The sequence below is a fragment of the Anneissia japonica genome, unplaced genomic scaffold (assembly GCF_011630105.1).
Source record: "Anneissia japonica isolate Jap-2015-1 unplaced genomic scaffold, ASM1163010v1 scaffold287705_len1045735_cov187, whole genome shotgun sequence".
NCBI classification, from domain to species: Eukaryota; Metazoa; Echinodermata; class Crinoidea; order Comatulida; family Comatulidae; genus Anneissia; species Anneissia japonica.
The window spans coordinates 265,726-287,889 of record NW_022709509.1 but is presented as its reverse complement, the minus strand read 5'-3'; the positions used below and the strand labels follow the sequence as shown (position 1 = coordinate 287,889).

Sequence of the window (22,164 nt, the reverse complement as noted above, 5' to 3'; positions counted from 1 at the left end):
CTAAGTTCCAAAGCTAAATTAAATTTGACCCAAATGCGGATTACAACTGTGTCAACAATCGGTGTAAGTCTCTTAGTGTCTGTCTCTTATACACATCTAGATGTGTATAAGAGACAGTATAAATACATGTATACATACATTATTATATACACAGACCAATATTTTTACAAGATAATAATACAGTAAATGGTAATTACAGTTAAATAAATATTATGGTATTTATAACAATAAATAACAATATCAGGAATTTCTGATGAATTTCACATAAAAACATATGGCAATTAATATTTAATTATATATTATATATACAATTACTATACAATATATTCAAACACACTATGTAGACCAATATTTTGATAATATTAATAATAAGTAATTACAATAACTAAATATTATGGTCAATATATTTATAACAATAAATATGGTATTAATCAAGAACAACAATAAAAAAATATGGCAATTACTATTTAATTTTTATTATACATGCTTTAAAGTACTCTATACAACACACACACCTACATATTCAAACACACATACAATATATAAACCAATAGTTTGATAATGATAGGTAATTACAATAACTAAATATTATGGTAACTAAATACCGTATTTATAACAATAAATAAATCAATAACATTATTAAAAGCATTTCTATAAGCATTAATATAATCAATAAATAACAAATAAACATTATGGCAATAATAATATTAAATTAATTTTTTTACTTTATTTCAACAAGAAACAAACCTGTAGCTGACAAGTGTATTTGTTCCGGCTGGACTTGAATTCCCTTACAACACTCCAGTACACTCAAGATCATGATGAGCATAACACACCTTGTTATCGCCATGCTTAGTATGATGCCGCGACAGAAGACACTTTTAAACTGAGAAAACAAACAACAGATCTGCCAGTACAGTAATACTAACAGTGGGCTCACTTGAATTCGTTATTTGCTATTGCATGGCAAACTATATTGATTTAACTTTGACCTCGGCGTCAACCTTGACTGGCTATTGCTGGTATTCTTTAATACTGTATGTACTTAGAAACAAGTTTTTAAATATGAAATTTGAATGAGAAAAAAATTAACCCATCTATTAATGCCCTGTTAAAAAATAACCATAGCTGTATGCTTCTGCATATTATAGACCTTATTAAATTGGCTGGTAATTAATTTAAGGAATTTTAAAGAAAAACGAAAAATTAATTATTTCACCAGGGAGGTATAAAAATAAGTGAGCTATTGTGTGTATGGATAATTAAATTTATTGTTAGAACTAAGGGGTGGATTTAGGGGTGGGGAGGGCCAGCCCAGAACCACCCTTTTGGAAAGTTACAAAAAAAAAAAGAAAAAAGAAAAATTGATCGCCCCAAAACGCCTCAGAGGTTATTTTTGGGCGTCTAGAAAACCTTTCGGACATCTCTGGATCCACCGCTGGAACTATGCATACCCATATTCAAGGTCGACCCACATAAACTTATGTTTCGTGCACTGTGTTATGTCAACTGACATTGATGCGGGCATACTGGCCCATTTCTAACTACGAATAGGCTTTAAATTAGGACAAGAACATCCAATCACAATTTTGAAGTGGAGTTGAAGTGGTAAGCCTGGTTATCCATAAAAATCGCTACACGCTATCGCCAACTCTTTTCGCGATGCTGATTGGTCGGTTGAATCAGGGAGCGTTCTCGATTATGTCAGGGACAACTACTCAGCGCAAGGATTGCAGTGATAATGCTGTAGCGACTGTAGTGATTGCATGGACACCAAGCATGATCATAGTGTTCTGGGTTCGATTCATGTGACAGCAGGTCTTTTTCTCACTAACGCCTACAGCATTAACTAAAGCGATAACTTCACGCCTAAGCCTTACGAAGAGACTTTACTGATAAAAGTATCACGCTATAATTTATTTAAGAGTGCCCCAGAATATCAACCAACCTTCTCAGCTCCTAGTTCTTAATAGGCAACCCGTGGGCTAAATTTAGCCTGCAAAACAAATTATTCTGGCCAGCGAGAAAAAATGAAATGATTAAAAAAAAAAAACTAAAAGTAATAATCATTCAATAAATTTTTTTCATAATTGAAATCCAAAACACAACACTTGGCCAATATGAAGTACTTAGGGTGACCCCCCCCCCCCCCCCCCCCCCCCAGTACAGTACTAACCAATTGACAAATGTCAAAAGATTGGTAGTCTTAGTTCAGATAAATATTGACAATAGCAGATAAAATTGAGACTTTATCATAGGCTTGTTTATAATATGAGTAGACACCGTGATTTTATAGGTGAAGTGTATAGGCTTTAAAGCCATGGTATTTTTTGGTGGATATACAGTAGGATGGGTGAAATTACACCGAAAATACCAAATGTGTGATATTTTTGCTACGACTTAATTTTTGGCTCGGGAAGTGTTAGACCTTCCTGGTCGTATAGACGCCCGACAGCAGGTAACTATATTTGGCATAGGCCAAAACGCGGAGGTCCTCCTCGACAAGGAAACATACAGCCAAGGTCAATATAGAAGAAAATTTACTTTGAAAAAAATATAAATTCACTAATTATGGGTTTCAGAAATCCATTAAAAACAGCCCAATTTTGCAAGGACCCCCCACCCCATCAGAGAGAGCTCCCTCTATAAGGAGAACTCTTGGCACCACCATTTTTTGTTTGTGATGATTTTACAGTAAGAAATAAAATATCATCAATAACCAAGAAATAGTGAAAATGAAGTGTCTAATCCTTCTTTTGGACAAATATTATTATGGTCCAATGAATTTAGTCCTGATATTGTGCTGTAGTACAATAACTGCCCAAAAAACTTCAAAAGTGCAAAGGGGCTTTGGCCACGCAACTCAGTTTCACCTTAGGTCCATAAAGTATAACAAGTTGCTGGCAGCAACTTGGGGATAACATAATCTTAGGCCCATGAGATCAACTCTAAACATAATTTGACCCTTCAAATAAATGAATTAAGGGCCAGGGTTCTAGCAATAGCCAACTGCCTTTTTAATTAATTTTGTTGGCAGGCTTACCTTGCACTGCATTCACAATTCATTATTTTAAAATATTTCAAGTAACTGAAGAATATTAATATTTATGGTGCAATATTTGTTGTATTCAGGGTTGTAGCTGAAGAAATCTAAAGCTGGATGGTAGGCATTTTTATGGTGGGTGTGTGATAACACTGGTAAACTCTAAATAATACGAGTGGATTTTAAGGATGGAAAAGTGGGTTAATAAGGGTCAACCTCAAGGCTGGTTGGCCCTGCCCACCAACTACTGTACATACCTGGGGTGACATTGTAATATTTGAATGCCCATTGGTACAAAGGTTAACTTAGCTATCTTTTCCATCTTTTAATGGTTTATATTTTTGATATGATTTTAATTTACATTTGATGTCTGACTACCAACTTCCTTTAGTTTGTGCCAAATACTTCCTACTGGAAATTATATAATTATATTTCTCTTAGTATTTCTAAGCTTGATTCCTTTCTTTTGCTTTGTTTTATTTCTTCTTTTTTCCCCCTTTTTTTTTATGTTCAATTGGGGTTTTTCTCAGTGCAGGACTAGGCCTAGAGACGATTCTGTATAATGTGCTTTAATATTTATAAGTTTATCACCATCCATTACCATTAATAATAGGCCTATGCCTAGCAACATATTTTTGCATAGTGTGTTTCATTCATTTTTGAACAATTGGATCTAGGCCTAGGCTACGCTTGATTGGGCCCACACACATCCTCTGCGAACGAGCAGATCCAGTCCTTTGTTTCATGCTTCTAATTTTGGGGTCTCCGATCGATCGTCTGCTGCTGTAATCAGGCTTTTCTACAACTAATTTAAAATGGTAAGCAGTTTGCGAGAACTTTAAATAATTACAATATAGCTTAGAAGTAATAAATTATGTGCCATACAAGATAAGTAGAGACCTTCTTTCTATTAACACACAGGCCTAGCATAGGCTAACTTGAAGGCAAATAATACGTTAGGCCTTGACAAGCAAGTTACTGCCTTCCTTGACTGCATCAGGCTGTGCGGGTATGTGTGACTCAAGAGTCAAACCCAAGTCTTCTGGATTAGAGAGAGGCCTTGGCTAGGCTAGTTGTAGACCTTTCCTTGAGTAAATAAACAACGCCATGTAATAAATAAGTGAAATGGAGGAAATAAGCCTCGAATTATAAGTTGAAAAAACTACCTTGGAATGGAAACGAAAATGCACAGTGCTGTAGCCTAGGCCTGTGTCTCACCTGTTTGTTGTTGTTTCAGTGCTGATCACCTGAGGTTGCGAACAATTTAGATTACAACTGTTTACCACTGATATCGAACCGGTCGAAATGTCTGTCTAATAGGAAGAAGAGGAAATTTGGAAAGATACTGTCCAGGAAGCTCTCATCTGTCCGCAGGAGAAAATATTCTCATTTTCAAATTGACATAGTAATAAAATATGAATGCACTCCGCAGATCAAATCATGCTTAACACAGTCCATGATTGATTGGATTATTGGCTAATGCTAAAAAAGATTAAATAAATAAATTACATGATATTGTTTTAAAAAATGAATTAACATCAATATATTGTGACTCAGTGATTTCAGACAGGCTCTGGCAATACAGTATTGCGGTAATAACAGTGGCGGATTTAGAGGGGGGGGGGAGGGGAGCCTAAGAAAAAGAAGTTTGCGAATGGTTGCGAACAATTTAGATTACAACTGTTTACCACTGATATCGAACCGGTCGAAATGTCTGTCTAATAGGAAGAAGAGGAAATTTGGAAAGATACTGTCCAGGAAGCTCTCATCTGTCCGCAGGAGAAAATATTCTCATTTTCAAATTGACATAGTAATAAAATATGAATGCACTCCGCAGATCAAATCATGCTTAACACAGTCCCATGATTGATTGGATTATTGGCTAATGCTAAAAAAGATTAAATAAATAAATTACATGATATTGTTTTAAAAAATGAATTAACATCAATATATTGATGTTTATTCATTTCTATAGGGAGCGCTTTTCCAAACGGGGCGCTTATTCACAAACGGGGTGCTTATTCGTGCGAGTACGATACCTGGCCTAGTGTCGTAGATAATTTTTCTCACAGAATTAGGCAATTTACTATAGGCCTATGTACTTCCCTTTGTCAGACGTTCTGATAATCTGAGAAGCCATGGACATGTTTACTTCTTTTTGTATAGGCCTAATTTTATAAATTTTGTTTGTTTTTCCGAAATGAAATAATCCACTTGGTTGCATTGTTTTTACCACTTTACCATAATTCACTTTCAGTAATGTTTTTCTGACAAAGAGAAACAAGCTCTTATTTATTACGTCAGAAAACATTCATACAGTATTTATATTTTTGTCAAAAGAAGTGATCAATTAGACCAAAACTCAAATTATTTTCAAATGGTCTGTTTTCGAAGTTTTAGTATAAAGATAGTAATTTCTGCATCATTGTAGCTTTTAATTGTATTATTTAATATATTATTATTTTTTTTGTTTTTGTTTTTGTTTTTTTGGCGGGTGTTGGGGTGGGGGAAGGGCTATGGCATGTAGTATATTATCAACACTTATTAATAGATAGGCCTGGGATGACAGGATGTAGAAAAGGTACTTTCATCTCCCATTAATTATTATGACGGAAGATATGAATACCGGTATATAATGTAAAGATTGGAAGACTAATTGGATGTTAACCGTCTTTATGTGTACAAACATTAGAAACAAATTTCATATAGTTTGCACTTTTAATTTATTTTCTTTATCATATTGAATTCATGTTTAATGCTAATGTTTGGAAACAAAATAATGATTTCTTTATTAAACGTAATTTTATTTCTAAATTTAGCAAAGGCCCATAAAGAAATAACAGTGATTATTTTGTATTTTAGTTTGCATCGAATGTTGTTAGTACCGAAGACTAATATTTATCTTTGACATGAAATTATAGCTCCATAAGAATGATCAGCCTATGTGGTTCTAGTAATACGCCTTTAATTATTTTCGTTTAAAATAATTATTTTAACATTTTACAGTATATATATTTCAGAAAGTAGCCTATATATTTCACAGATTATGGCTAAGAGATAAAGTACCGTAATGTTCTTTCTTGATTGAAAATGGCATAACTTCATGTTTGTCTTTAATCGTATTTCTTTCTGGTTCAAAGTTTTTTTGCCATGCTCTGAGATTAAAACCAGGCGAAGAAGTTATAAGCTGTTTAAAAACCTTCCTTGACCGCAATCAATTGCAGGCGGCCTGTATCGTATCTTGTGTTGGTAGTACTAAATTCACCAAACTTCGATTGGCTGATTCCAAGACTGTAAGTACTGCTTTTTCGGTCATAATTATCTTGAAAACAACATTTTCTCACCTCAGTTTATACTAGTCCTCCTACAGATCGGTAATTATTTGAAATATATTAAAATTTTCCGTTGGCATTTTGAGGCCAGCTAACATAATATTATAATTTTCAATTGATTATTTAGGTTATGGAATTCAATAAACCCCATGAAGTCGTTTCATTGGTTGGAACTCTTTCTCGAGATGGATTCCACTTACATGCTTCAATATCAGACGAGGAAGCAAAGGTAATAGATCTTACTTGAATCCCTTTGATCGTGTCAATGAAACTTCGCTTTGTAGGCCTAATATACTTCCTTTTTCATACACTTCTCTCGTAGTTATATTTCATAATACCTCTATGATTTCCCCTTAAGTCATCTTCATCGTTCCCATTTTCATTATTACTCCCCCGTCGCCATCACGTTTCCGTTCTCAAACCACTCTATTTTCTTTTTATTCTCTAAGGGGTTCAATTAGGTCAATATAGATCATTCAATTGTTGTAAAATGACGACACCATCATCATTCATATTGATTGTCTTTAAAGGGAAAACTTGCTCTAACTTTTTTTTTCTACCATGTTCTTATTTTTTTTTCTATCTTCAACCAATCTCATCTATTATATCCTCCCATCTTCTCCATCTTCTACCCGCTTCAACATGCGTGCATGTGCATGTGAATGAGTGGATTATTCCACTTCTGTTGATCCTTGACCTTGTGAAGAATGTTGGTTTGTTCATTCGTAATCTCTTTTAATGTTTTTTGTTTAGAATCGTTAAAAATTTAATTTGTAGCCTTTTACTTTGTTGCCAAAATCAACAAAATTAAATAAATAAATAAAATAATTTGTAAACGTTTTGTTAGGTTTTTGGGGGTCACGTGATGGGCGTGATGGAAGTATATACAACAATGGAGCTTGTGATTGGAGAACTTACTCACCTTCAATTTACAAGAGAATACGATGATGATTCAGGATATAAAGAACTGGTAATAAAACAAAGAGAAACATAAACAGGTGTGTCTACTCAGAAAACACAGAACGTATTGAAACATTCTGTAAACGTTGCAGTTTGGTTGCGTTATTAACTGACGTTAGCACAACAATGCAGAACGCTTGCAACGAAAAATACGTATATTGTACCACAAAAAAGGCCTGTATTGCACACCAAACTGTAACGTTAATATTACGATATCATAACGTAAGTTTGCTAGCTTGGTAGGAATAACAAATGTGCATGGGTGTTTCAAGGAAGGGATTTGAGTCTGATTATTTCTGTTAGCACGTGTGAGAAAAAAAATGTGAGTATTTTATCTGCGATGATCAATTTAAGCCTGGTGTGCTTCTTCAAACAATTGTCGTTAGCGGCATTGCTATTTCGTTACTTTTGTATATTTTTTTTGTATGTAGTTACGTGCTTGTGTATTCTGTGTCCCTGTTGCCTCAAAATGATGGAATACGTTTAATAGTCCTTGTTTTTATTGGATAACAATAATAATAATAGTAATAAAGAAGTTAGTCCAATTACCGTTAGTCATTTCTGGAATGTAAAAAAAAATATTATTATTTTTTTCTCTCAAGTGTGAGAGTGTACAAAGGAAAAAGGGACTCACGTCTCTTTAGTCAAAGGCTCTTTTGCACGTACATGCAAAAACAGAGACAAACGACAGCACAATCAAAAGAGGTAACGTTTGAAATCTCTTTTTTTGAATGTTACTTTTAAGTAGGCCTACTCACGGCCACTAGATAAATGCACGCAAATGAAATTTAAATTAAAAAAAAAATTAAAAATCAATATTAGTTTTAATTCAAACGTTCAAATTAATGTTAATTTACGTTATAGGCCTATTAGTAACTTAAACTGCGTTTCAAAGGTGTACATTGAGATAAGTTGTTGAAGATTTACCAAGCAATTTAGAATATCGCATCGAAAAACTCAGTATAAAAGTATCATATTTGGCCTTAATTTACTTGGGTATTTTCTCAATTTGTCGAACAAATTTTAAAATTCCGTGACGTCTTTTAATGTGCTAGCGGCAGACTGTATCATGAAAGCGACCACTGCCATGTGCTCACGAACCGCTTCCCATCTCTGGTCCTGGTCGGGATCTTCATTTATGCGGTACATGCTATCAACAATTCCAGGAAATGATGATCCACCGTGTAAAGTAGGAGAGAAGATTACGTGCCTGTATAAAGGTTAAATATTAAATTTAGGTTATAATGTAATTGTATGCTGACATGAAAAAATAAACAATACATAATAACCGTTTTTAAGAAATTATGAATTACCTTTTTCATAGGTTTTAATTGGCAAATTATAACAAAAACAACAGCAACAGCAACAATAACAGCAACAACAATAGCAACAATATAAACGTTATTTCGAAAACCATGTTCATAAAACAATGCATAAAACATTTAATAATATGAGAATAAAAATAAAAAAATAAAAAGCGGATCTCCACTTGGAGTATTAAACAATGGTGAACCATTATATATTTTATAAAATTATTTTAACTCGACTGCAATTAGACTTGCCTTAAATCTCTAATTTATTGATTTTTCTTAGTATTAGCACATTCCGGAAAGCGCCACTAGCGTCAGTTTATGTCGAGAAACTTTTTTGATGCGAATTAGATCCAAGAAAAAGTATACTATGAAACGCCAAGCAAATAGGTAATATGGAACGCCATTGGTGCCAAAATCGATTTTCCAGCTTTTTTACTGATTAAGATAAAGTTTAGGGACTGGAACATTACACTGTTGATTGACTACCTTTGAAATGTTGCACGTTTTCAACCGCACACTTGCGTATATTAGTCTGTGATCGCATCAAATCATAGGATGGAGAGTTTAAAGGATGTTTTTATTTTTACCAGGCGTATGAGGATGAAGAAACTAATGCATCCTCAATATTAATTATAGGGACAAATTTAGCTGTACATTTGAAGAGAACTTAAATTACTAAAATAAATTAAAACACTATTTCATATTATCACCTCATAAATTTACGACCTGGTAAGCCAAGTGGATCGATAAACGCCCTCTCGAAAAGCATAAATTGGTCATTAACCTTCCGAACTTCAAGTACGCTGTAAATAAAAAAAATATTTGTATTTTATGACATTATTGATTGATTTGTTTGTTGATTTACAAGACATAAGTAAACTTTAATTGAAAAATACAAATTCTGAGATAAGATTTGTGGTACCATATTTAATCATAAACATACATGTGATATAGTTAAATGTAATTAATTTGTAATAAACAAATAATTATTAACTGTTTTAAATGTTGAAATTTCAAATATGGTGATAAAAGTTCGATTTACAGTATTTTAAATGTTATTAATCATTGGGAATACCAGGTTTAATTTTACTTGTTACGCTACTTAATAATAAAGAGCCTCTTGGCTAACTCAAGTTAGATTTCATTTATAATTATTGGTTGTTGTACTTCATGTATACAATATAGTATTGTATATAGTATATAGTATGGTATATAGCATATAGTATATAGTATATTATATAGGCCTAGTATACAGTAGTACGGTAGGCCTACTTACTCTGAAGTGTCCATCTTTTGGACTTTGGCTTCGAAGCTGGTAGCAATGTTTGTCAAGTTGTCAATAGCCGACATAATTGTATCTGTCATATAACAAGAAAAGCTAATTTAAACCAATTAAAGTCGATAAGAATGGTTCCACCAATCGATTATGAAACTAATTAATTATGTTTTGTTTAGTAGTATTTAGTTTTGGTCTCTGTATTAATTAATTTATAAATTACCGATCATCAAGTACAGTTATAATGTATCTGTGTTACGAAATATTGATTATGATACAAAACTTACCAAACGTGATGTTATGTGCGTTCATATTACTTTCATGAAGGTCTTTAACAGTTTCTATAGAGCTTCGTATCTTATCTGCATAATACACGCAGTCGAACGGCAAGATAGTAGAGTCGGCGAAATCGCGCCCGAGCTCCGTCCAAACACGCGCCACCGCCTGATGTCGCTTAAAATCCCAGTCGAGGAACGTCTTTACGTAATAGAAAGTCGAATAGGCGGAGTGATACACGGGATGTGACGAGAGGCCCAGATTCTGGATGTGAATGATGAATTATTTAATAAATTAGCATGTTTGAGTTCAATATATACACTACATTAATTTGTAATATGAAAGAAAGAAACTGACGTGTATTTATGCGATGAAATGTTTGTGGGGAAAACAAGATGTAACTTACTGTTGGATATCGCCAGCGAACATCAGCAGCAGGAATCCCTAAACGATACGTATAGGGTTTATAATCACTACCAGACCCTAGATTCCTTAAACTGAAGAAAAAAAGAAAAAAAAAATGGTAATGAAAGAACAGTATTTTAATTATTTACCACATAATCCACTCCAACATGTTAAAGTAAATATTTGATTGAATTCATTCACAAATTCAAAACTGAATAAATTTCCCTTCAGACAAAAAACAACGACGACGCGAAATGTCATTGACATTGATAAAATATTATGGGCTCACTATGGTATGCTGTTGTCACTCGAACTCGCATCTTTTTCTTTCCAGTGTTCGTATGTTGATGTAAATCCGGAATCGGGAGATGGAACCTTGAAGACAAACCAAAAAAGTATTTAAAAATAATGTTTACTTTACTATATTTATAGGCCTATTATGGTGCAATATTGATTTCTCGCTTTCATTTTCCCGGGATTTTGAAAATTCGATTGTTTCGGTGTAAAATCGCGTATTTTGAAGGTGTACAGTAGGCCAACAATATCGTTCAAGTTGCCAACATGGATCAACTGAATCATTTGGTGACCGGGAAGCAATATATTAAATCACAAATATTTCAAACACTCCTGTGTTCTTCCTCAGTGTGAGGACAACTGACAAAAAGTACAAAGTAAAGCAAGTATAAGGAAAAGGTATTGGTTACAAATTAAAATAATAATAGAACCTAATTAAAGGCGGCATATAAAGATACTTAATATGGAATATACAATGTAGATAAAAGCCGGATAAGGGCCTGGGAACCAAGAGGAAAATTAAGCATACATAAATGAATAGTCTGATAAGTAATCTAAGTCTTTATTTAAACCGTTGATATTAGAATTAGTTCTATGAATCCATTTCAATTCTTCTTTGCGTCTGTGTGAGAGATGAAAAGTTATTAGCGATCAAAATAAATCTTATGTCATTAATACTATGGTTAGGTAGATTGAAGTGACAGGCTATATTGTATATATATATTTGAAATAGGTACCTTCTTAGTTGCAGCGAATATAGCTTTTCGTAAAGATGGCGTGGACTTTCCTTGAAATGTGTAGTTGCCGGTCACTGCAGAATCAACGTTGAAATAGACAACCGTTCTTTCAGCCAGTACTCTCTGGAAATCCTAGACATTTTTAAAGATATTAAGTTGATTATTATGGCGGATTTGAAAAATGAAAATGCTTACTTTAAAGTAATGTAAGTATTTGTTTTCAAGTATGAACTCCACTGGAGCGTTCTGCTTAAATGAAGCAATAGCAGAGAATTTTTTTCTTTATTAAAAAACTGTCACCAGAAAAAAAAAATGAAGGAAACCTCTAACGTTTTAATTGATTATTTAACAAAAACAAAAGACAAGAACAAAACAAAAAACGAAATACGTACTTTCAATTTTCTGCAAGCAAATATTTTAAACTATAAGAAATGTAATAGGCCTACACAAATATCAAGAGAGTAAAATATATTTTTCCTTTTAATTTTTAGTTAATAACTAATTGAAATATGCAAAGAGGTAGAGATAAATTGTGGCCTATTCTATTTGTTCAGCTTTGTTTTGGCCACATTAGCATTTTAACACCACATCTACTATAATGCGCGTGTGGTGTGTTAAGTTGTCATAGCCTATTATTATTTGTCAGCATTTTTGTGTTTTGTTTTTCAAAGTAATTGGAGCAAGCAATTAATAAAGCATGTAGATTGTTTCATGGAACGGTCACAATCAATAACGAATGCAAACTGAAAATTGTAAATAAAGCGCATTCGATTATCGAAGGCACGTCAATCACCCACTCCATTCCGGAAACCAATATTTAAGATCTGGACGTCGTCTAAGAACATCTCGGCCTATATGTAGAACATCACGATTCTTTAACTCTTTTATACCATATTCTATCCTTAAGTTAAATTACTAAGTAAATTATCATTACCTTTAAACGTATGCTCTGTAATCTATTATGTATATAAGTAAGTTATAGTATCTTATATGTACATGTATATATATATATATATATATATATATATATATATATGCGTGTATGTATGTATGTATGTGTGTGTATGTATGTAGGCCTATGTATGTATGTGTGTATGTATGTATATATGGGTGTATGTGTGTATGTATGTATGTATGTATGTCACAACTTAATTTTATTATATGTATTGGGCTTTGAACGATTAATATAATTTTCGTGAGGACAAATACATTTGATTCTGAAGAAAATATAAACTGATATGCGGTCCGAATCGAACCAGTGGAATATTCAATGCTCTTCAACTGAGCTATACCGCTCTTTGACAACGGTTTTTCAAACAAAAAACGGCCAATTATTTTGGTTTTATTTTTTAAAACACCAAGCCTTAATTAGAACAAATCATTTTAGATTTTATGGTTATTAATATAATTATTTACCTCAAGAAATTCCGTAGAACCTGCCAATCCAGGCTCCTCTGCAGCCCAACTACAAAAGAGGATAGTTCGTCTTGGACTCCAATCTAAAATGAGATAGTATAATACTTACTACAAGTATCAAGATGTCGTGTCGGGATTCAATATTTCGACATTAATTATGTCATCATCAGAAATGATAATCTAAAATGAGTTATTCAATTCTATTGAATTAATACTAAACATGTTTAGATCCGAAAGTCTAATATACGGCAATTTCCTTTGACGGTGTAAGTAACAATCTTAAATTACATATCGCATTACTTTGTGTGTCTTTTTTAGGCATACCATGATCTTTGTGTAATCTTCCAAAAGCTCTCGTCATTTCTAACAAAGCTGAAGTGCCGCTTGATGGGTCTATTGCTCCAAATGTCCAAGCGTCACGGTGATTGCCCAATAGAATGTAACGATCTAATCATAGAAGATCACATAATTATTAGCCAAGTTGTACTCCGAGACTGTCATCAGGGATCAGGAGAGAGAAAGAGAATTTTTTTAGCCCAACGGCATATAATATATATTCACTCGCTTATCATTATCGTATCCAGATATCAATTTAGAGGGTTGGTTAAGGGTATTGGATCGAAAGGGGCTACAATGACAGGCCTTTTGGCCTTTATGTAGTCTCTTGTCTATCATCCTGTTATGTCTATCATCCTGTTACTATTGTGTTTTTCTTATTTTCCATTTTATTGTAAGTTGTTTTTGATTGGCCAATAAATGTTACTTTGAACTTTTGAACTTTGAACATATTTTAAAATATAGAATATGTGCAAAAAAATATGAACTCTACTTACCTGGTTCAACTTTGCCTTTGATCATTCCGATGACATTGTACACAGGTCGGTTCTCTTTAATAGAAGTGACCTCTAATTTTACTGTTCTGTGTAGAATAAAGTTTAACAGTTAAATTCCGAAGTCAATTGTGTTTAAGCATGAAACATGGAGGATATTACAAGATGGATTAAAGTAAAAAACAAAACAAAAACGATAAATCATGGTTGACCTTGACCTTGATTTTCCGTTCAAAATATTCTTAGTCGTCCTCTCACAATGAGAATACAGTACATTTAAATAACAAGTAAGCCAAAAAGAAATTCTTTATGAACAAAATGGTTGGATAGTCAGTGTAGGCCCATGTTAAATTGTGATTGTTTTTCTTTTAATTTTAATATTTTGTAGACTGTTTGATTCAGTTATTTTGTTTTGTGTATGTTTTTGGTAGGTCTATTCGTACTTTAACATTAAAATTAAGTCACTTGACGAGACTTGAGTGAAAAAGTCAATCAATCAATCATTCACTTAGTCAGTCAGTCATTGTTACACGTGGTAGTAAGGGAAGCTCGTGAGAGAACAACTTTAATATTCGGTCTCACAAATAGCAATACCTATTTGGATTTTTAAACGTTGGGCCGAACTTGTATGAGATGTTGAGTCCACCTATCCAGCTGTCAGGCACGTCATCTCCACCCATTTCTCTATTTTAAAAAGAGGAAAAAACAACAAAAAAATCCATCAGTGTAACGCTGGGACAGGGGGCACTGTGTTTTTTTTGTTTTTTTTTAACTGGGGGCCCTTTTTGGTTCCCAGTCGTCAATACAATTGTGGGATCTTAGATGTGCTCCTTTTTCAATCATGTTTGTCATTGTATTTTTGTGTTTTTACAAAATAACTAATGGTATCGTATCAAGGAATTAGAAATAGACGGGCCTAGGGAGGGACTTTCACAAATGTGAGTGCCCGGCTTAAGGGTCAGAAGCCATGAGGGATGCCGAACGAGAGCGCATAGGCGTTACGCCATTGTAATGATGAATACAATGTCAATGTAATCTGAGTAAACTATATACATAGAAAAAAAGTAGCACTTATAGAATTTTGTGTACAAATGAAACACAGAGCATTTTTTTTTTTAAAGAGAACATTGTCTGAGAGAAAAAACAACGCGCCAAGGTTTGACAAAATGTTGTGCTTCTTTCTAACATTTTTAACGGTGGAAGATCTCCAGTATCGAATGAAGCTGACACTTGGAACTGTTGGTTTGATGCCTTCTATTAGTATAGTATATCTTGCATTAGCTAATTCTTGGTATTTTGATGATCTAATAACTTACTTTATGAGGCTTAAAGAGGTAATTTTGGTTTTGGGAACAATTTTTACATATTTTGCAAATACTGAAGACAGATAAGGAAGCAGCTGAGCTCAGTCGGTTCAATTCCCATCGCTGCCTCTCCTTGTGTTTCAGTTGGAGGGCTGAAATACAAGTTACAATAGCGCACCGTCTTTCGGATGAGACGTTTACTTAAGCCGTTGGTCACATGTGCGTTTATGGCCCATGTGCACGTTAAGGAACGCAGTACACTTCGGAAAAAAGTAGGGGATTGTCTCCCGGTGTATTGCCCAATCACCACCAGAAGGACCCCACTGGCAATAAGTCTTCTAGCCTTTCGTGGGCTGTTCTTGGTGTTTACACCGAATAAACCCAATCCAAAAGCAAACATCTTAAACACTTCACCACTGACAAAGGATATTAACAAGTCACAACAGGAGGAATTTATCAATGGAGCAATTTTGGATATTAAATCTAATTCATGAACTGCAAATTAGTATTTATATTGGCCTACACCATTTCATTAGGTTATTTTACCCATAGAGCATCGTTAGCCACTTTGTAAATTCGAGAGGCTCAATTTACCCCTTCCCCATTGTACTGTTTTCGTCTTAATACAAACCTCAGTATCCTTTCTGCATCGTCTGCACATATACAATGAACCGGGATTCGCGGCAATCCTGCGTGCTCTTCCGTTTGGCGATACGCATAATCTATAAGAGTGAAATACATAACATTATATTTGTTAATGTATCATAATGGTTTTTGTATTTTTTTAAAACCCTAATATCATCAAGGCACGATACAAATACTTATTATATATAACCTCTCTTTGATTAGGGAAACGGAATAAGGATACCTATACCTTTTCCGCATCTCTAGGGGCGGATCCCAGACTGGGAGTTTCACAAATTGGGGAGTCTAGATCCACCATAGCCCCAACACGGTTGGGGCTGAGGTAAGAACATTTTTGATGTAAGAAAAATGATTATGACATGGGATGGCCGGAAATGGCACTCACAGTCCTAAACTTGATTTTTTGAGACCAGATTTCTAAATTTTTTCATAGTATTTTTTGACAAATTTAGAGTTGGGGTAAAGAGCCGTGTCGGCCCTGCCCCTTGAATCCGCCATTGAATCTCCATAATATGGAATATGTGTAGCACCTGATTATCACTAGATACACCACCAAAGTTTCTCTCACTCACCATTAGCAGGAAAACCAGGTGTCAAAGGATCTCCCTTCGCATCGCTGACCCACACGTTTCCTCGCTGAGCTCCTGTCCGTGGTAGCCACCATGAGTTGGGATATCCACCTAGGGTATCGCCAGGCGAGTAGTTATCAGGATCGCTGTAAAGTATCACTCCAATTGCACCTGCCTTTTGTGCATTGTTCACCTGTGCAAGAGATATTAATCTGATATACCGTATGCTTTTAAACATTCTTTCTAATATATCATTCCATGAATTTGGCCTAATGAATCATTCGACTTTAGGAACACAACATTTATGAACTGCAAAGTTCCTCAGCATGTAAATATACTTACACGCTTAGAACTGATGCAGAGGCAAATACAATTTTGTGTTCTTTAAAATCAACCATCGATGGCTGCATTTCTTATTCATCGTCTCTGCATATATCTATTTATCTTGAAAAACACGAAATGTTCAAGAAAATAATCCTCAGATATAGTAGTAACCTGAGATTCTGTGTCAATAATCGCCTTCACTTCTTTGTTGAACATGGTTATATTTACAATAGGACACGATCCAATCAGTTTACTTGTATAATCACTTGGCACTCCTGATCCCTTATCTTTAACATTTTCACCCAGAACATGGCTCCTGTTACTGGGTGATTCTAGTTTTCCGAAGTTGGTGCCTTGACTACGCAGGGGCTTGGGTATTCACTAGCATAGTGGCCTAGCTGTTTGCACTGTCTCTTATACACATCTAGATGTGTATAAGAGGCAGGTCCTAGTAAGCCTACTTAATATTGCATTACAACTGGATCGCTAACCAACAGTCCTGGTGCTACGCCTCTACTCAACTTTCTTGTCTACAATTTATCACACCGATGAGTTATTACCTTAGTTCCTCGGAAACCCTTTGCGAACTTAGCAATCACAATTTTCCCCGCTATATTTATTTCTGGTTTATTCTCTGCCAAGTAAATAAAATCCTGTTCACGACCAAAGTTTACGTAGACTAACTCGCCCTAGAAAATAAGAAAATGAGGTTAGTTTTACAACACAAGACTTGATCCTACTGATCTTTATTTCAAATCAGCCGCATCCCAAATTGTGGTGGGTGCTGAAGAAAAATATTGGAGAAAGTGGGCCACTAATCAAGAATCTGAAACTTATTGAAGTTTACGTTTTTTGGGTAGTGTATTCCAATGCCTTGGAGGATATTGTTTCTATAATGTACTAAAACAAAAACAAGCGATGTTAGTAAGCTGGCCAGACGTTGAGACAGTAATTAATAGGCCCGTTTGACTTTCTATAAGACATAGGATCAAATACCGTAGAGGACAGCGCCAGCTTTTGCCAACATCCCTTAAATAACCTCCATCGTCTTGTACTATTTCCCTTACTTTTTCTCGGAACAGAACTAGATCTGACAAATTTGGCAACGTACCTCTACAGTACCTTGTGCAGAGTATGCATTAAAAGGCGGAAGGATGTCAGAACTATCGTCTTCAGGTCGTAGGACATCTTCAAAATCACGAGAACTGAAAAATTCATTGCCGTTATCCAAAAGAAACACCTGGATAATATAAATGTATATTTGTTTGACTTGCGAGGTTATTGATTATATTTGTTATGATGATCTGATCCCAATGGCGGTTAAATAGAATTGAGAAGACTTCAATATAGGGAAACATTACAGGAAAATCATCTCTACTTGTTTAAGAAACATTCAAGGATCTCAACATTTGGTATTCAAAACATTTCTTCAGAACCATCATTCTGACTAAATTTGCCAACGTTGCCATTGGCGAATCCAGGGATTCAAAACAGAGTGAGCCCAGGGAGGGACATTCCCAGATGGAGGAATCTGCAGACGGTTGGGGCTGAGGTAAGAAAAATATAATTATGGCACCTCTAGATGCACGAAAATGGCACATTTGAATATAAATTTCTATTTTCTCCATTTTTTGGCCAGCTTCAACCTTGAATCTGCACTGGTTGCAACGTTGTGTTAACTATTTTCTAACAAATACCTAACCACAACGTTCACAGTGTTCGCAAATGTTATAAAAACAGGGTTGTTTTTGCACGGTCATAGCATTATCAATATTAATATATTTAGGTCGTAACTCGTATAGCTATCATACTCAACCAGCGGCTTCATAATTATTTTTAAAAATGGAGAAAAAAGAAAAATTTATTCAAATTTAATTTGAGTGTGGCATTTTCGGCCATATAGAAGTGCCATTATCATAAATGTTCTTGCCTCAGCCCCAGCCACTATAGGGCTGAGGTGATCTACACCCTCCATCTGTGAATTCCCTCCCTGGGCCTTCTATATTTCAAAACCTCGATCCGCCACTGTGAACTGCACAATGTAAATATTTAATTCCATTAGGCCTATTACCTTATTGGGGTTATTTATGTCTGGATATGATAGATAAGGAGTGTATGCATTGATTTTGACACCGTCCAATCCATGTTCAATCCATTTTTCCTTTATGTATTCTGCGTTTTCTTTTTCGGCCTGAGTTCCACCAACATGCGGCCGTTTTGACAAATATCTGAAAATAAAGAAGAGGAATTATTTAGAAAAAATACAAGGTGTAAAGCAAAAACCTCATGTTTATGAATACCGATTGGTTAAAACTGGTGGTAAGCATATATAGTTTGTGTGCTTGACTATAGCGAATTCTGTGTCCTTGGTTCTATTCCATCTGGGAAAGGCGACTTGGCGAGCGATTTCCATTCATTGTCGAGGGTTCGAACCACACGCTGATCATTCTCGATCGGCCATGTTAACCCTTGTCTACTGTTGACGGGTTGTGAAGTGGCTCACGTCATGTTATGTGTGTACGTGTATTTCATAGCTTATAAATCAATAAATATTGATGTACTTCCTGTCATATCGTTTTTGGACAAGACACTAAAACCGATTATGTCCCGGCGTACTGCCAAAGTCATCAGCAGGGGGCGCCTGGATTCCCAGGGCCTACAAAAACATAGTTAACGATCAAGAACCAACTGAGTTATATATTGAATTTCACTTTACTTAACAGAAAACACAAAGTAAGATACCCTGGGCTAAGACTGCAAACCGGGGTATCCTATTAATACAATAACCACCAATCAGGCCTTGCACGTTTAGATATATCATGTTATATAATCATGGAGGTATAACATGCATGATTTATTATTTTCAAATTCAATTTTGCTTGATTAATAAGGGTATAATTTGTTATGTTCAAATTCTTTATCACTCTCGTAAACGTTTAGGCCTCTGTTTATCGCCTTGTGAAAAGCAAGCTTCTTTAAAATGTCACCTAAAAGTTTTAATTCCACATTTTGTACATGCTATGAGGTAAAATACTGTAAACTAAATAAACATTTAAGACACTCAGATTTTTAGAAACATTTCCACCCTTTTGTGTACGAATCATGACATTTTTTCATCAATGGTTAACTCATACTGCTGTTGAATTATACTCATCCATTTGGGCCCGATGGTAAGTTAAACATCCTGTTTTGGTACTTTATGAAAAGTAATGCTAGAATAAATAGTTATATCTTTGTTTTTCTAAACTAGGCCAGGTTCTCAGTTTATTTACATTTATTAAGCCATTTGTAATGAATTGCTCTGATATGTTCCAATGTTGCTTTTAAGCAAATAGACTTTCCGAACTCTAAGGTCGACTGTTGATATCGGTAGTCCATCGATAACCGAGGACAAAATTTTCTGATATAAAGTCGTTATGTCCATATGCCTTATGTGCCACACTTTAGTCAATTCAGGGAGTTGCTATACTGACTACTGTAGAACAACCTGGCCCCATATGTATGGTGGAACTCTGTCACTATCACTACTGGCTTAAATTTTCAGAACAATCTCATTTGAACATATATTTCAGCCGTAGTGAGATGGTTGTATTTCACCGCTTTTTCTAATCCTATTTTTTTAAAGGTCTTGACTGTTTGCATTTCTTTCATCAATTATATTTCAAGCGCATCGGTGTATTTTGTTGAAAACAACACTATATTGTTGCTGTATATTAGTAAACATTAAATTTTCTGGTACAACACTTATTTGAGTTAATTGGTGATAGAACCTTCGGAGTTGAATAGATAGAATCTCTAGGGTCTCTTTAGTAGGTGGCCGTATACTTTTTATGACCAAGCCTGTGCTTGTCACCAAAAGGCAGACCTTTTTGCTAAAATACATACCAAGTCAGGTTATACACAAATGTGTTGATATTGTGTAGGATTATGTAATGTGTGTTTACACATCTCGAAAGTGACAGTGTGCAGTTTTTTCATCAATAATTTTTCAAGTACATCGGTATATTTTACTGTTGCTGTATTATAGTAAACATTCAGTCTGGTACAACACTTACTTGAATTGGTGATAGAACCTTCGGAGTTGAAATAGATAGAATCTCTAGGGTCTCTTTAGGTGGCTCTATACTTTTTAAGACCAAGCCTCTGCTTGTCACCAAAAGACAGACCTTTTCTCCTAAAATACTTACCAGATCAGGTTGTACAATAATGTGTTATTATTGTGTGCAATTATGAATGTGTGTTTATACACCTCGTAAGTGAATATCTATATGCCATTGATTGTGTATAATTACAATATCATTTATTTTAACTTATCTATATATGCCTTGTATCAGTGTATACAAGCATGCAGTTTCGATTGGATAATGAAATAAAAAGATTAACCGTACGCTTGAGGCACAAAACAAAATCAACACATTTCTGTTAAAATGGGGATTTTAAGTCATTAAACGTGTATTTAATTATTTATATATATATATATATAGCACATAATATATATATATATTGATATATATATATATATATATATATATATTATTTTGATGTTGCATCCTGAGTTAATTAGGCCTGGTGTTACGCTGATTTTGAATCAAACTTCGGCCTACCTGAGGTTTTCCTCGATCTCTGCCGCATCAATATAGTTCATCAGAGTTTCTGAAACCCATTCATGATCTCTTTGTTCACTCCCTTCGATTGGTGAGCTCGATTGAGTACGTAGCGTTTCAGGAAACGTAAGATAACCAAGAAGAAGCCCCAGACCTAGGCAAAATGTACCCACACAGACTATATACACAATAAAACGCTGACTCATAAAACTTTTCTTCTTTCCATCATTAATATCAACATCCAAGCCGATTTTGTCCATCCTGGTAACGAGTAGGCCTAGGTTTTATTCGTCCACACGTTATTTACTTTGAGTACTCGTAGTTACATCTCCCTGGTTACACTTTGTACCCAGATTAAGTTTTTTTTAACTCTCTCCATGTGGTAGGTTGATAGTACTGTACTGTCAGACTTGTAAGACTCAACCATTTGGAATGTAGGTGTTATACGTAAAGGGTGGAAATACTGCACTCATGCCTAATAAATTAAGCATTACCGTTTGCATATTTTTGGAGCAGCTTTACCTCGAGATAGTATAAGCTAGGATTACATGTGCAATTGTACAGTATTTGATTAATATGTGCTGAACTGTACAAATGCCAGTTTAGATGTGTTTTAGTAGTTGTCGGGGTGTGTGTGTCAGGGTTTACCTTGACAGGAGTGTGTACGTGTGTGCCTAAAGTTGCAGTAAATGAAATGTATATGTTGTTGACAAGGCGCAATGAAAATATATGCAGACTTCTGATATGTACGATGTCAGTGGCGTAACGACGAGTTATGAAGCCCAGGGGAGAGAAATGTTGGGCCCCTCGAATATCAGTAAAGTAGACAATGTCAA

At 34.7% G+C, this 22,164-nt stretch overlaps 3 protein-coding genes across 6 annotated transcripts in view; 1 reads left to right on the top strand and 2 right to left on the bottom strand.

The window, feature by feature from the left end:
- LOC117106700 (acid phosphatase type 7-like) overlaps positions 1-4,294 on the bottom strand; it is a 15,176-nt gene extending 10,882 nt beyond the window's left edge. For 2 of the 3 annotated variants that reach the window (XM_033248104.1, XM_033248101.1), the window contains exons 1-2: positions 4,210-4,294; positions 748-886 (exon numbers count right to left, since the gene is read on the bottom strand). In XM_033248104.1, coding sequence (XP_033103995.1) covers positions 748-850 — 103 coding nt within the window. In that variant the 5' untranslated portion in view covers positions 851-886; positions 4,210-4,294. The remainder of the gene's footprint in view (positions 1-747; positions 887-4,209) is intronic. The other variant, XM_033248103.1, reaches the window with a different exon arrangement.
- On the top strand, positions 3,644-7,906 carry LOC117106701 (bifunctional protein GlmU-like). 2 transcript variants are annotated; one of them, XM_033248105.1, is made up of 4 exons: positions 3,644-3,861; positions 6,184-6,336; positions 6,503-6,604; positions 7,223-7,906. In XM_033248105.1, the coding sequence occupies exons 1-4, from the start codon at positions 3,859-3,861 to the stop codon at positions 7,367-7,369; spliced, it is 405 nt and encodes a 134-aa protein (XP_033103996.1). In that variant the 5' UTR covers positions 3,644-3,858; the 3' UTR covers positions 7,370-7,906. The 2 variants fall into 2 exon arrangements, with proteins under 2 accessions (XP_033103996.1, XP_033103997.1); XM_033248106.1 differs by having other exon boundaries at positions 3,652-3,861; positions 6,187-6,336.
- Positions 7,907-8,140: 234 nt separating this feature from the next.
- Positions 8,141-21,724, bottom strand: LOC117106699 (putative N-acetylated-alpha-linked acidic dipeptidase). Its single transcript, XM_033248100.1, has 17 exons — positions 21,329-21,724; positions 18,796-18,952; positions 17,836-17,964; positions 17,285-17,413; positions 16,404-16,593; positions 15,818-15,908; positions 14,477-14,566; positions 13,886-13,971; positions 13,377-13,499; positions 13,053-13,135; positions 11,637-11,768; positions 10,895-10,980; positions 10,607-10,697; positions 10,212-10,464; positions 9,925-10,006; positions 9,359-9,451; positions 8,141-8,545 (listed from the first exon to the last, which is right to left on the bottom strand). Exons 1-17 carry the CDS (start codon positions 21,586-21,588, stop codon positions 8,359-8,361), a joined length of 2,262 nt encoding a protein of 753 aa, XP_033103991.1. The 5' UTR covers positions 21,589-21,724; the 3' UTR covers positions 8,141-8,358.
- Positions 21,725-22,164: the final 440 nt, after the last annotated feature.